The sequence below is a fragment of the Hyla sarda genome, chromosome 6 (assembly GCF_029499605.1).
Source record: "Hyla sarda isolate aHylSar1 chromosome 6, aHylSar1.hap1, whole genome shotgun sequence".
In the NCBI taxonomy this organism is placed as follows: Eukaryota; Metazoa; Chordata; class Amphibia; order Anura; family Hylidae; genus Hyla; species Hyla sarda.
The window spans coordinates 74,822,874-74,838,148 of NC_079194.1; the positions used below are offsets into that span (position 1 = coordinate 74,822,874).

A 15,275-nucleotide genomic window follows, 5' to 3' on the forward strand; every position below is an offset into this window, starting at 1 on the left:
TGCTTCCCTTACCACTCCTACAATCCCCTCTCCTCCAGCCATTTACTGGTCTCATCGTCACTAGTGAAGAAATACACCCTTTCCTCAAATGTTATCCTCAGTCTGGCGGGGAACAAAAGAGAGAATTTAATGCCGGCCGCATGCAGTCTCTTTTTAACAGGGTTAAAGGCCATTCTTCTACGCTGGGTATCTCTTGAGAAGTCCGGGTACATGAACACCCTAGAGTTGCCGACTGGAATTGCTCCCTTTTCTCTTGACAATTTCAAAAGGCAGTCTCTATCTTGAGAGCATAATAGTTTGACCAAGAGCGTTCTTGGCGCGAGACCCGGAGCAGGCTTTTTCATGGGGATCCTGTGGGCCCTCTCGACATGAAATAAATTTGTAAGTAGGGATTCCCCAGCAACCTCCTTCAACCATTTTTCAATGTAGGATGTTGGGTTTTCCCCTTCTTCACCCTCCGGGATCCCCACAATTCGTACATTATTACGTCTTGATCTGTCCACTAAGTCTGACAGCTTTTCTCTAAAATATTTGTTATCCTCTTTCAGAACTTCCCGCTCCTTTCGCATCTCGCCCAGCTCTTTTTCCATACGTGGAACTGCTTTTTCTATCTGCTTAACTCTATCTTTAATCTTGTTGGTGTCTTCTCTTATAAAGGAGGCCTCCGCACTTAAAGCACCCATTTGTGATGTTAGGTCCTCCAGTGACTTATTACATTTTTCAACCCCGTTCATAATAGATTTCAGAACCTGTGAGTCTAAATTCCCCCCTTCCACCTCTGGCAAGTCATCTCCTGACTGTAATATAGTAAATCTTGATCCACCCATAGTATTATGATGTTCTTGTTCTTGTCCCACTTGTTTTTGGTTCCTAGTTTTGATATTATCAAGTGGGGACTTCAGGAATTTATCCATTCTTGTATTATGTGGGGCATCACTCCCCCCCCCCCCCAATAGATTTTCTGGCATTGACTTTGGGAGGCATGGCAACACCTGGAGCCGAAAGTCTATAATTAAGCACAATACGGGAAAGTGTTTTAATAAAGATGTATTTGGAGAGAGTTCTTAATTCTTACCATGCTCCTCTTTTAATAGCCTGAGGTGGAGCAGATAGGAAAAAGAGAGAAAAAAAAAAAAAAAAGAGGAAAGAACAAACGAGACTCACAGTTCTGCAGTATATTCAGTTCCCAGACCAGAAATGCGTACAATCCACCACCTCTCACTTGCTGGGGGAAAAGAAGTAAAGACAGGCGAATAAGCAAATGTACTGGTAGAGATCATCAGAGCTCCAAATGAGGTAGGTATGCCATCACATCCAGCCCCCTCTAGCTTGGTTCGTGCCGAGGCTGTCAGAACAACCAAGTCCAGCGTCCCCATAAAGGATACCAGGGATGCCTCACTATTTCTCCGTGCATCCCTCCATGACACCTCCTATAGTGGAAAGAGGGACATACCCTGGTATTCCCCTGGCAAACATTTTCCATAGCATTTTCCATAGTACTGGTTGAGCCACTAATCATAATATCATAATATAGCCTAGAGAGCTCGATTATCCCGAGGAGAGCTAGCATTCACATAACGCAGCGGAGCCCCACCATCAGTGCAGCAGCATATAGAGTAACTTATCTCCACTTACAGTCTTTCACTGGCTCAATCTGTCTCCACACACTCCTCCAGCCCTTGGTGCAGGCTCCTGTGCCTCTTGTCCTGCCTCGGCGTCTTCCTGGAACACTGAGTCACATGTCTGTTGGATCACATGACCCCATCCAGCCACTAACCATGAAGCTGTCAGGCCCCTCTCCAGGAGCCTGAACTGGCTCAGCTGTGCCTGAGCGTAACATCGCCCGATCGTGTCCGGATCCTGTCCTCCGATGAGGGAGCTCGATCAGCGGCACATCTTCATTGAGAGGAGGGGGGAGGAGGGGGGAAGCCAGGGCAGGGTAGCAGGAGTTTTTCATAGCAGCGTTCGACGGGTGAGGGGCCGGTCCGGATGCCCGGAGCTGACGGCGTTACGTCATGCCGTCATGTGACCCAAAAACGTCATCTGCCGTTCACGCTCTATTAGTATGTTTATAAGTTTAAAGGAACATTCAGATTTTTTTTTTATTGTTAACCCTCGGGGTACCATTTGGTTTTCAACATATTGTTTGAGAGTTGTTGCATCCCACCACAACCGGAGCTGTTGGGTTTTTTGGTGTTCTAGGTCCCACACGAGTTTGCGGATATTGAAAGGAAATGAGGAATTATTCTCTTTGGAAAAAAGGTTGGTGACTTTATTTAGACCTACTGTATTGTCTAGGCTTAGTCCAGAAAATTGGTCACTACTAGCAACAGCAGGTCCTGGATTGGATTCCATGGTAGCACTTAATCAAAAATTGTAGTTAAACTCTGGTATACCGTGATTAGGTATATCACAAAACTTGTATGTATGTAATTTTAATTGTACAAAAAAATCCTTGACATAAAAAATATAACTAGCATAACATCTGTTGATAAGCACGTAAGTCAATTATGGTATTTCAGAGCAAAAAACAGTAAGAACAAAAAAAGGAGACTCCAGCTCACCATAAGCACCATTAAGTCAAGGAGATATATCTGCAGGGAGCACGAGAGCAGAATGCAATCAGTTATCACCGAGTGATATATCAAATAATGAGCCTTCGGATACCTGGCTTCACCTTAAGGGCTTTTTTAGGTGTGCACGTACCAGATGCAACTTATGCAAGCATGTTGCCAAGTCAACAGAGTTTGTATCGGCTATAAATGGAAATAGATATCTAATAAAAACTTTCATTAATTGTGATACTACACATGTTATCTACTTAGCAACATGTGGGGTGTGCAAAGTGCAATACGTGGGGTGTACCACCAGAAAGATAAAAAGACGTATTTATGAGCACTTCCATAGTTCACATGCTGCGACTTTTAATCTGCGGTCTTTATCTGGTCTAGCAAAACACATCTACAAGATTCACCAAGGTGATGCGTCTTCCATTGAAGTGTGTGGTATTGAAAGGGTGCATCCACCACGAAGAGGTGGAGACTGGTCACGTGTCCTTATGAAGCGTGAAGCCTTTTGGATACTCATGTTGGATACAAGGTATCCCAAAGGTATGAACTACAAAAGTGATTTAGCGTACATATACTAAGTTTGAGTCTACCTTTGCTTTTGATTATTATAAAGCTCTGTGTGAAAAATCATTTGTATGCCATACTCTAATTAGCAGTGATTATGTAACAGTTGTGTTCTAATTTGTGACGTAGTCTGTCATGTGACTTTGACACACAATTCAGTATATAAAAGGCAGTTGTCCGGAGAGGATGCAGCACCATGATTAAACGACTATTAACGGTCCGAAACGCATCGGTGGACGTGGGTTTTAACTCACTGAGCACTTTCTGTCTTTTTTTGTTAATTTTGGACAATTCTATTTTTTTATATGTACCATTAAAGGTTACATTTTATCCATTGTGGAGCTGGCGTTCCCCCCTCCCATCCTTTTTCTACTTGGATCATAGGCAATATAAGAATCACACCTGAAAGCAGATAAAAAGGAGAGAAGTTCACTTAGTATTTGCATTGTGTGTCTGTGTGATCCACACTAAGCATGGACAACAGAAAGAGGAGAAGAGAACTGTCTGAGGACTTGAGAATAAAAACAAAATTTGAGAATCTCAAGGTTACAAGTCCATCTCCAGAGATCTAGATTTGCCTTTGTCCACAGTGCGCAACATTATCAAGAAGTTTGCAACCCATGGCACTGTTGATTATCTCCCTGGACATGGACAGAAGAGAAAAATTGATGAAAGGTGTCAACGCAGAATAGTCCGTATGGTGGACAAGCAGCCCCAAACAAGTTCCAAAGATATTCAAGCTGTCCTGCAGGCTCAGGGAGCATCAGTGTCAGTGCAAACTATCCGTCGACATTTAAATAAAATGAAACGCTATGGCAGGAGACCCAGAAGGACCCCACTGCTGACACAGAGACATAAAAAAGCAAGACTACATTTTGCCAAAATAAACTTGAGTAAGCCAAAATCCTTCTGAAAAAAAGTATTGTCGACAGATGAGACGAAGATAGAGCTTTTTGGTAAAGCACATCGATCTACTGTTTACCGAAAACAGAATGAAAAGAAAAGAACACAGTACCTACAGTGAAATATGATGGAGGTTCAATGATGTTTTGGGGTTGTTTTGCTGCCTCTGGCATTGGGTGCCTTGAATGTATGCAAGGCATCATGAAATCTGAGGATTACCAAAGGATTTTCGCACTGCACAGCCCAGTGTCAGAAAGTTGGGTTTGCGTCTGAGATCTTTGGTCTTCCAGTAGGACAATGACCCCAAACATATGTCAAAAAGCACCCAGAAATGGATGGCAACAAAGCGCTGGAGAGTTCTGAAGTGGCAGCAATGAGTCCAGATCTAAATCCCATTGAACACCTGTGGAGGGATCTTAAAATTGCTGTTGGGAAAAGGCGCCTTCCAATAAGAAAGACCTGGAGCAGTTTGCAAAGGAAGAGTGGTCCGATATTCCAGCTGAGAGGTGTAAGAAGCTTATTGATGGTTATAGGAAGCCACTGATTACAGTAATTTTTTACAAATGGTGTGCAACCAAATATTAAGTTAAAGGTGCCAATAATTTTGTCCAGCCCATTTTTGGAGTTTGGAGTGACATTATGTGCAATTTGCTTTTTTCCCTCCCTTTTTGGTTTAGTTCCAATACACACAAAGGGAATAAATATGTGTATAGCAAAACATGTGTTACAGCAATCCTTTTCTGTGAGAAATACTTCATTTTCTAGAAAAATTTCAGGGGTGCCAACATTTACGGCCATGACTGTATTTTTTATAGAATTTTTTTTTACTTTATGTGTTATATTAACCCTTAAAAGTTTGGCCACTAGGGGTCAGTCCTCCTAGCAGATTGTATCCTGCAGCAGCCTGGCAGAGACAAAAGTCAGGAAATGCAGGTGGGACCTCAGCTCAGCACAGTGTGCCAGATAGAGTGTAGCGTGCTGAATATTTCAGCTCCCTTTCCCTTTGAGTGGAGCTAGACTGTAGAGCAGCCAGTGTGCCTCCAGCTGTTGCAAAACAACAACCAACTCCCAGCATGCCTGGACAGCAAAAGCTGGGAGTTTTGGTTTTGCAACAGCTGGATGCACCCTGGTTGGAAAACACTGCTATAGAGTTGTGAATATTTCTGCTACCTTTTGCAGCTGCTGGACAGATCTGATCACACTGTATTGTCCAGTTAGAGTTCAGAGCTGATGTGGGGTTTCAGCCAGTCACAGCTCATCACACATTGAACTGCTCTAGGCTATATGTTTAGCGCAGCATAGCAGAGAGAGGGCGGAAGTTCTCCCCTGCAGGGCTTCAGATGATGTCACGCTTGCTGGGTAATGTCTGTACATCTGACTGAGACTGAGCAGAATATACAGCACAATATCAAGGTAGAAAACTAAAAAAATTATAAAAATAAAGGCAACTGGTGGTTTATTATGATGGGGGCAGTGAACTCGGAGGATTAAAACAATATCAAGACCATAACAGGTACATTTTAATAATTATGTTTTATTGTAGTAACAAACATTAATGACCCTGTATTGATGGCTGTTGAGCTGCTGAATAAAGCACATGATTTTAAAAGGGTTCCTGAGAGAAGTGTTTCCATTATCATTCTCCTCACAGACGGAGAAGCCAATGCCGGTAAGTTAAATACAGGCAATTTGAATGTATTTTTTTTTACATGCTTTTTGAGGTTTATGTATATTTGCCCCAACTGCCAGAGAACAGTCAATACTGCCTTGACATCATACATGTAAACAGGGTCTCCTAGCTTTATCAGACATTGGCCCTAGAGTGTGTATTTTATACTTAAAGGGGTACTATGCTGCCCCAGAATTTGGAACATTTTGTTCCGAATGCTTGCAGCGGGCAGTGAGGGTCATGATGCCATGGCCATGCCCCCTTGTAACATGATGCCACGCCCCCTTAAGGCAAGCCTATGGGAGGGGATTTGGTGGCCACCACGCCCCCTGCCATAGACTTGCATTGTGGGGGCGTGGCATGATGTCACATGGAGCATGGCTGTGACATCACAACCCCCGCCACCTTCACCCAGCAGTTGTAAACGAACGCCGGGTGCTGCACAGAGATCTCGGGGGTCCCAGCTGCAGGACCCCCATGATCAGACACCTTATACCCTATCCCCTATCCTTTGGTTGATGTCTAGGGGTGGAGTATCCCTTTAAATTAGGGATTATGGCTGCAACCAATATGGCTGCCAAAAAGGACTTGTGGTTAACCCCATTTTATAGTTTATCTGACAATTCATGGTATCTGTCAGATGGGCGGGATCACACAGTCGGGATCACACATCCTCAATTTCGGGATCACACATCCTCAATGTAAAACATTCACACTCCCCAACTGTGTAATCCTGTCCGTCACCATATTTACTCCTATTATTAAAATTAAGTTTACACCCATCAGAATGATTCCCTGAATTGCCAAACTAATTGTAAACCCTCATATCTCAGGAACAGGAGGGCATATCCCAAAAAAATGTTTATAGGTGTTTAGCCAGGACACCCTATGCTATTTAATGATAATGCTATTTCATTTTGGAGGGTTTGTCCTCTTTAAAGTAACTTAAACAGTACTTATGGATGTGTGATGGAGGTACAGAGCTTCTCTGTGCTAATATGCACAGTTAGTGCGCACAACATGATGTTCATGAGCTGTAAAAGGGGTTGTCCCATCTCATCAAATCAACTTTCCGGCCTCTTCTAGCCAGTTTGCGGCCATTAAGATACTTTGTTTGCACAACTCCAATTAAAGAGGGAAGACCAATAAGTTGTGCAGGCTTTTTACTAAATTAATGGAGTTGTCCCTTTTTGTCAAATCGACTTACCGACCACCTCCGCCTGGGTGGTCAGGAAAGCCAGAAGCAGCCAAATTGTAATTTTTATGCAATTCCCACTGACTTTAATTGGAGTTGTGAAAATAGCATAACTTCCCCACCCCAGCTGCTTTTAGCTTTCCCAACCACCCCAGGCGGAGATGGCCAGAAAGTCAATTTGACAAAATGGGAAAACCCCTTTAATGTAGTAAAAAGCCTCTATTACCTATACAGTGATGAATTCCCAACTCACTGGTCTTCTCTCCTACATCATTGAGAAAAAAATTATACGCACTTTATATAAACACACAATTAAAACCAAATAAAAAAATATATACTTCTTTCATCTAAGGTGAATCTAACCCTGCAAAAATCCAGGAGAATGCAAAGAAAGCCATTCAAGGAAGATACACCTTGTACAGTCTTGGTTTTGGTCAAAGTGTTAATTATCCTTTTCTGGAGAAGTTAGCTCTGGAAAATTCAGGAATTGCCCGTCGCATATATGAGGACTCAGATGCAGCTTTACAGTTGCAGGTACATTTTTATATTGTGTATGGTTATCAATAATTTTGGAAGACCATAATCTAATATTTAGGGGATCTTATATTTTACTAAATTTAGAGGAGACTGGTCTGAGTACTACTGGGGGTCTGTATTTTTTTAGGGGACATGCTTTGTGGTCTGCATATATATTTAGGGGGTTTGGTCTATGGTATGCATGTGTTTAGGGGCTGTATTTTTGGGTCTGTTCAGAAGTATTCATTTATTCTGGGATCTATTTATTTGTGGGGTCTGGTCTGGGGACTTTAGATATAGAGTTTTGTCTAGAGGTGTGTTTTAGGGGCTAAAGATTTTGATTTAGGGATCTGCTAAGAAGTGGTGTACATACAAAAGAGGGGACCCCATAGCAAAGGTCAAAAAGGATCTCCTATTATTGTGGATTTGTCCTCCTGGACAGAAATAACTATACGTATATGTATACGTTTTTCCCGTATCGAACCGTATACATGTGCGTTTCCCATTGACGTCCATGTTATAAAAAACGTATGCGGTTGCAGTACGGTTTTTAAACCGGAGACAAAATCGTGGTCAACCACGTTTTTGACTCCGGTTTAAATTTTTTTTAACATGGACGTCAATGGGAAACGCACATGTATACGGTTCCATATGGGAAAAACGTATACGTTTTTACTTTGCACATGTGCATTTGAATCCTAAAGTCCCCACCCAAGACCCCTCCCATTAAAAATGGACAACATTTTTAAAAACGTATGGTTTTTTTTTCTATAAAAACTGACGGAACTGTATGTACTTTTAAAAACAGTATACTGTTTAAAAACGCATACGGTTTACTTTTCCATACTGTTCCATCCGTTTTTTGCCATACGGTTTTCTTTAGAAAAACGGATTGAAAACAGTATGGCAAAAACGTAGTGTAAACCCAGCCTTACACTGGTGGAAACACTTATTAAACAATGAGCACTTCAGTCAAGGTGAAGGAAAAAGAAATCACTCACTGATACAGAAGGTCCAGCAGTAAGTACACCCAGTGTAATTCACTGCTACTCACGCCATTCGTTCAAGTGAATCGGGCTGAGCTTCTCTACTAGGTACAGCTACAGCAAAATTATGAACCTGTGCCTGGTAAACAATGAAGAGGATGTAGCAAACCTGTACTAATCTAGTGTATCTTAAAGGTTATTGCAAAATTAAGGACCTTTCTAAGTAATCTTCATGAAACATTTCCTACCCTTGAGTTAGTCTCAGAGAAAGATAAGATAAATCTGCCATGATGGACTTTTTGCTATCTTAATGTTAGAGATAGCAGCATGAGGTGGGTTACACCCCAGCTCACATTGTGGACAGAAGGGAGAGAATTGGTGTAGGGCAGCTCAGACAGGCTGTGGATAGCGAGGAGAGTTTGCAGGGGAGAATTACATGGGCTATGTACAAGTGTAGAGAGAAAGCAGGGCTCACAAAGCGAACTATAGTGGCTGTAGAAGAGAAGCAAAGCAAAACTTTGATTAAAGACATGAAAAAGTGTTTTGTGCACCATAAGTACAAAGCAAAAATGAAAATGTTTTTCAAAGGTGTCCATAGCCTTTAAGGATAGATCAGCAATATAAATCCCCCCCCCCCCTTCTACATAGCAGTGGGATGATTGCTGCCTAATCTATTGTACCTAAAGCATCAAAATATCTTGCTGTTGTACCAGGATGTGTGTATTACTAGTTTAAGTTGAAATATATATTCAAATTATATTGAAAATTGACTTATTTGTTCTTGAATGTTAGGGTTTCTACAATGAAATTGCAAATCCAACATTGACTGATATTGAAATGCAGTATCCTGAGAATGCTGTATCTGACCTCACTCAGAACAACTTCAAGCATTACTTTGAAGGGGGTGAAATTGTTGTTGCCGGACGTGTAACAGATAATAACTTGAACTCATTTATTGTGGACGTAAAGGCAGAAGGGGTATGTACAAATTGTCTGCTATAAATTTCTTAAGGCATGTTGGTTGTAATATTTCTTCAGTAACATTTTGTTGGAGCTGCCTAATGGCAGTCATTTTAGATTAATGAATGTTGAATAACTTTCCAATAGCCTGTTAATGAAAAATATGCTTCTTTCTATTGTATCTTTCACGATCAGTCCTGTCAGCAAGCATTTCTGACTCATGCTGGAGCCCTAAACACTCAGAGCTGCCAGCCTGCTTTGTTCACAGCCAAACAGGCTGTGAACAAAGCAGGCTGGCAGCTCTGAGTGCTCTCTTTTGTGAACAAAGCAGACTGGCAGCTTGTAGTGTTTAGGACTCCAGCATGAGTCTGAAATGCTTGCTGCCAGGACTGGTAGGGAGACCCCTAGTGGTAATTTCTTCAAAGTGGAAAATTAAATAGAAAGAAGCATATTTTTTAATAACATGCAATTGTAAAGTTATTCTGCATACATTAATCTATAATATATCAAAAGTTTTTTTGATGAGAGGTACCCTTTAAGTGTTGGGAGTGTGTAATCTCTTTAAAGATGCTCATTTAAATGAATATAAATGAGTAGCACATATTCCTTGTACAGGTGATAACACACTACAACATTATTGACTGTCAAAGTGTTGCCCTAATCACATACATAAACGTTTTGTATGATGTTGTATTAGATGTTATACAGTTTGTTTTTTATTGATGTTATTGTGTGAACAGGCAGATACATCTTTAGAATACACTGAAAGAGTCCATCTTGATGAAAAGGTTGATGTAAGCAAAGAGCAAAAATACATCTTTGGTGACTTTACAGAGAGACTCTGGGCATATCTCACTATACAGCAGCTCTTAGAGAAACGGTATGTATAGGGGTGGGATGCAGGGCTTACAGTAAGTGTAGATCCAATAGAATGACTTTAACCTCTTAAGGACACAGGGCATACCTGTACGCCCTGCACCCGGTCCCGGTATAAAACACGGGGTCACACTGTAACCCTGCGTCATACCGGGTTGGTCCTGGTGGCTAATGACAGCCGGGACCCTGGGCTAATAAACGTGTAGCACGGATCTTTGTGCCGCGCGCTATTAACCCTTTAGACGCGGCGTTCAAAATTATTAGCCGCGTCTAAAATGAAGGTAAAAGCTTCCCGGCAGCTCAGTCGGGCTGATAGGGAACATTGCGGTGAAATCACGATGTCCCAATCAGCTAGAATGCGAGCGGAGGTCCCCTTACCTGCCTCCGTTGCGTCCGATCAGCGATTGATTGCTCCAAGCCTGAGATCTAGTCTTGAGCAATCGACCGCCGATTACACTGATCTTTGCCGTGTCAAAGCACGGCAATGATCTGTGTATGAAATCGGTATGTGCAGTAAAATAGCCACCGGGGAGGCTATAACAAAGCAAAAAAAAGTGTAAAAAAAAAAGTTAATAAAGATCATTTAACCCCTTCCCTAATAAAAGTAAGAATCACCTCCCTTTTCCTATTTAAAAAAACAACTGTTTAAATAAAAATAAACATATGTGGTATCGCCACATGTGGAAATGTCCGAGCTATAAAAATATATCTTTAATTAAACCGCACGGTCAATGGCGTGGGCGCAAAAAAATTCCAAAGTCCAACATAGCCTATTTTTGGTCACTTTTTATATCATGAAAAAATTAATAAAAAGCAATCAAAAAGTCTGATCAATATAAATATGATACGGATAAAAACCTCAGATCACGGCGCAAAAAATGAGCCCTCATAACGGCCCGTACGCGGAAAAATAAAAAAGTTAAAGGGGTCAGAAGATGACAATTTTAAACGTATAAATTTTCATGCATGTAGTTATGATTTTTTTTTAGAAGTACGACAAAATCAAACCTATATAAGTAGGGTATCATTTTAACCGACATGGACCTAAAGAATATGGACCTACAGAATAAATATACAGCAGATATTGCGATAAGGTTAAAGAGTAGCTATCATTAACTAAACTTTCCCTAATAGCCCTCCCCCTCTGTCCCTGACACTAACCTCCTCTATCACTGTATTCATTTCTATGTAAATCCCCCTTAAAATACCTTTTAATAGCATCTTTGGTAGCTCAGTGTTGAGCTCTCTGCGGAGGGCAGGAAGTATGCATGGCCTGGCAGGCACAACATCATCTGAAGCCTGGCAGGGGCTCGCTTCCACCAGTCTTCCTGTATGCTGTGCTCCCTCTCGGGAGAGCGCATGCAGGCGTAGTACAAGGCAGTACGGCAGCCTCTCAGTCTTCTCCTCTCTGTTTGTCTATACATGTGCCATAAAGAGAGGAGGAACGTCGGAGGACTGAGCTGCCGTGAATGAGATGGGGGAGATGGAGGGGGCGGGGATATTAAAATTATGCTTTTTTTTTTAGAAGTACGACAAAATCAAACCTATATAAGTAGGGTATCATTTTAACCGATATGGACCTAAAGAATATGGACCTACAGAATAAATATAAGGTTTCATTTTTATCGAAAAATGCACTGCATAGAAACGAAAGCCCCCAAAAGTAACAAAATTTTATTTTTTCTTAAAGGGGTTGTGCGCTGCCCTGCCTTTCTGAGCTCCGCTCGCAGCGTCCGGAAGTTCATTACTCCAAACGCTGTGTGCGGGCTTCCGTGTTCGCGGCCGCCGGGCGTGACATCACGCCCGCCCCCTCAACGAAAGTCTATGGGAAGGGGGCGCGACCGCTGTCACGCCCCCTTCCCATAGACTTTGGTAGAGGGGGCGGACGTGATGTCACGAGGGGCCGGGCATGACGTCACGCCCGGCGGCAGCAAACACGGAAGCCCGCACAAAGCGTTCGGAGTAATGAACTTCCGGGCGCTGCGAGTGGAGCTCCGAAAGGCAGGACAGCGCATAACCCCTTTAAATTTTGTCCCACAATGAATTTTTTTTCCGCTTCGCCATGCGTATTTCGGTAAATGACTAATGTCACTGCAAAGTAGAATTGGTGGCGCTAAAAATAAGCCATAATATGGAATTTTATGTGCAAAATTGAAAGTGTTATGATTTTTAGAAGGTGATGAGGAAAAAATAAAAATGCAAAAACGGAAAAACCCTGTGTCCTTAAGGGGTAAGGGTAACTTGCATTGAAGGTTGGACGAGGATGGCCACATTATCAAAGATAAACTACACTAGTATCTACTGTGCATGGCATCTGAAACGTTCTGCGTCCACAGTTAAATGAGCCTCAGATGTGAGGGACAGTCATTACTTTCTGTCTTTTTTCTCTTTGAAGGTATGCATGATATTTACTTCACGCACTAGTGGCGTGCCTCCACTGTGAAAAGTTTGGTATACTAGCAGTAGTGAGTGACATCACATCTGTCACATGACAGTATGAAAAGCTACATAGGCCCACAAGCTCCATTGTGTTTAGGTGGATATGCTATTCCTCCTAAGGGATAAGGTCCGATCCAAGTTAGATTTTAAAAAATGTCATCCTAAAAAAAAAAAAAAATGTCACTTTCAAGCCCTTCCCAATTAAAAACCAATAAATCCCAGTGAATCTCTTCCAGAGAACCTGGTTCAAACACAGCTTTTCTGAGGAGTAGATCACCCTTTCCTCCCACCTACCCATGTTTAAAGCGAAACTGTCAGCTGGTTCACCCGCACAAAACCCAATACGCAGGGTTATAGTGCAGGTAAACCAGATTGAAATCATGTATTATATCCCGAACCGGTGCCACTGTTCCGGAGATATACAATATATTAGTCTCCATTGCTAATATGTTAATCGCCGGCTTTGCGAAATGGAACAGGAAGCTGGCATACCCAGCGTCCCAACCTCCATTTGCTGTTCACCTAAATGCTCACCCACCTCATGTTCACATAGGCTAAGGGAGTCTCATGAATATTTATGAGGTGGGTTGGCAGAACAGAGAAGAGGGGGCGGGGGCAGAAATGCTAGGTATGCCGGCTCTCGCCTCCATTGTGCAAAGCTAGCGATTCACATTTTAGCAATAGAGGCTAATACATTGTATATCTCCAGAACAGCTGCACCGATTCGGGTCAGTAATACATTATTTCAATACAGTTAATCTGCACTATAACCCTTTGTATATCTCCGGAACGGTGGCACCAGGGTGAGTAATACATCATTTTCATCTGGTTCACCGATGTGTTTTAGGTTTAGTGTGGGTGAACCAGCTGTCAGTTTTCCTTTAAATTTAAATCTACGATATTTCTCATTAAGACAATCATTGGCTGAGGTGGGATATGCCGCAAAAATGGGCAATACCATGAGCTGACCCTGAACACAGTAAGTGCTATATACAGTAGAAGGACTTGTTCTGTAAACATTGGTCACAGCAGGGGAAACAAGGAAAATAAGTATGTGTTTTTCATAATTCTAGATAAGTGTCTCCCCAGAATATCCCTTTAAGGCTACATTCACGTTACGATTGGGGCATAAGATAGCCAGATCCGGTGGGAGCATTTGAAAGCAGCTGCTGCTCTATACCCTATTCATTTCAATGAACTAGTAACTCCTGTGGGCTCATTTTTTGGACCGTATTTGTTTTTGTTGCCAGACTGAAAACCGTGGTCTGCTGCGGTTTCAATCCGGCAACAAAAAACGGACACCATCCAAAAATAAGCTGACCGTAATCACTAGCTGACTAAGTTGGGCTCATTGAAATTAATGGAAAACATTGTGGGTCCGGCAGGGATACAGCAAAAGTCAGTTTTCAAATTCTCCAGTCAGATCCCGCTACCGTATGCCCCAATCGTGATGTGAATTTAGCCTAAGACCTGTAAAATATACTTTAAGACATAATTATTTTTAATTCAATAAGGATTTTTATGCAAATGTGGAGGTCCACAATGGGGTCCCAGATCACTTCAAGTTATTCCATTGGTGCATTTTTAGATTGTCTCTACTTCACTTCCACTTTTTGTATGGATGAAATTAATGTTATAGATTTAACAATTTACACTGAAGGGAGTAAGGGGGGGCAACACCAAAGTCGAACATAACATAAACCTGCAGAAAATAAAAGTTTTATTTTTGTAAAAAACTGCCACATGCAAGCTTGGTTTTAAAAACATCCTAAAAAGTCATTTTATGGTTTCTAAAGTAATTTTGTTTAATTTAAGACTTCATGCACCCCCATCAGAGAAAGAGAACCTAACAGCGCAAGCTCTTGATCTGTCCCTGAAGTTTAAGTTTGTGACTCCTTTAACATCGATGGTAGTTACAAAACCAGAGGAAAAAGACAAGAGCCAAGAAGAATTAATTGCTGACAAATTTGTGGAAGGTAGGAAGCCAAAAAATTTAATAAACACAGGTTTTCCACAATTGTGGTTTTAAATAGAAACTATACTTAGAGGGGGGAATAAATAAAAATGACATGTTAACTTAAAGGAGTACTGTAGCCATTTTCACTTATCACCTATCCGCAGGATAGGGGAGAGGTGTCTGATTGTGCGGCGTCCGATCGCTGCCCCCCCCCCCCCCAAGTATTACAGGAGATCGCGGGGGGTCTCAGTGTTCGGACCCTCTGCGATCAGACACTTATCCCCTATCCTGCGGATAGGGGTTAAGTGTCTATGGCTGCAGGTCTCTTTTAATTCTGCAGGTCAATATGATTACAAAGATAGCAAATTTGCATATTTTTTGTTATGTTTTACTACTTAAAGGGGCACTCAGCCCCTAGACATCTTATCCCCTATCCAAAGGATTGGGGATAAAATGTCTGATCACGGGGGTCCCACCACTGGGGACCCCTGCGATCTCCGGGCTGCACCCAGTGTTCATCTAGAGCGTCGGGTTCAGCACCGGAGGCTTGTGATGTTAAAGCCACGCGCCCTCAATGCAAGTCGATGGGATGGGGTGAGCGGGACGCGGCCGTGATGTCAGCAGCCTCCTCCCCGTATCG

General features: G+C 42.2%; 1 protein-coding gene across 6 annotated transcripts in view; it reads left to right on the forward strand.

Moving 5' to 3' along the window:
- Positions 1 to 15,275, forward strand: part of LOC130275782 (inter-alpha-trypsin inhibitor heavy chain H3-like) — a 115,822-nt gene that overhangs the window by 63,311 nt on the left and 37,236 nt on the right. For all 6 annotated transcript variants that reach the window (XR_008844899.1, XM_056524185.1, XM_056524182.1 and 3 more), the window contains 5 exons: positions 5,581 to 5,706; positions 7,254 to 7,435; positions 9,196 to 9,381; positions 10,104 to 10,243; positions 14,494 to 14,654. Coding sequence is in view for 5 of the 6 variants with exons in the window: in XM_056524185.1 (XP_056380160.1) it covers positions 5,581 to 5,706; positions 7,254 to 7,435; positions 9,196 to 9,381; positions 10,104 to 10,243; positions 14,494 to 14,654 (795 nt within the window). In the remaining variant the exon portion in view is untranslated. The remainder of the gene's footprint in view (positions 1 to 5,580; positions 5,707 to 7,253; positions 7,436 to 9,195; positions 9,382 to 10,103; positions 10,244 to 14,493; positions 14,655 to 15,275) is intronic.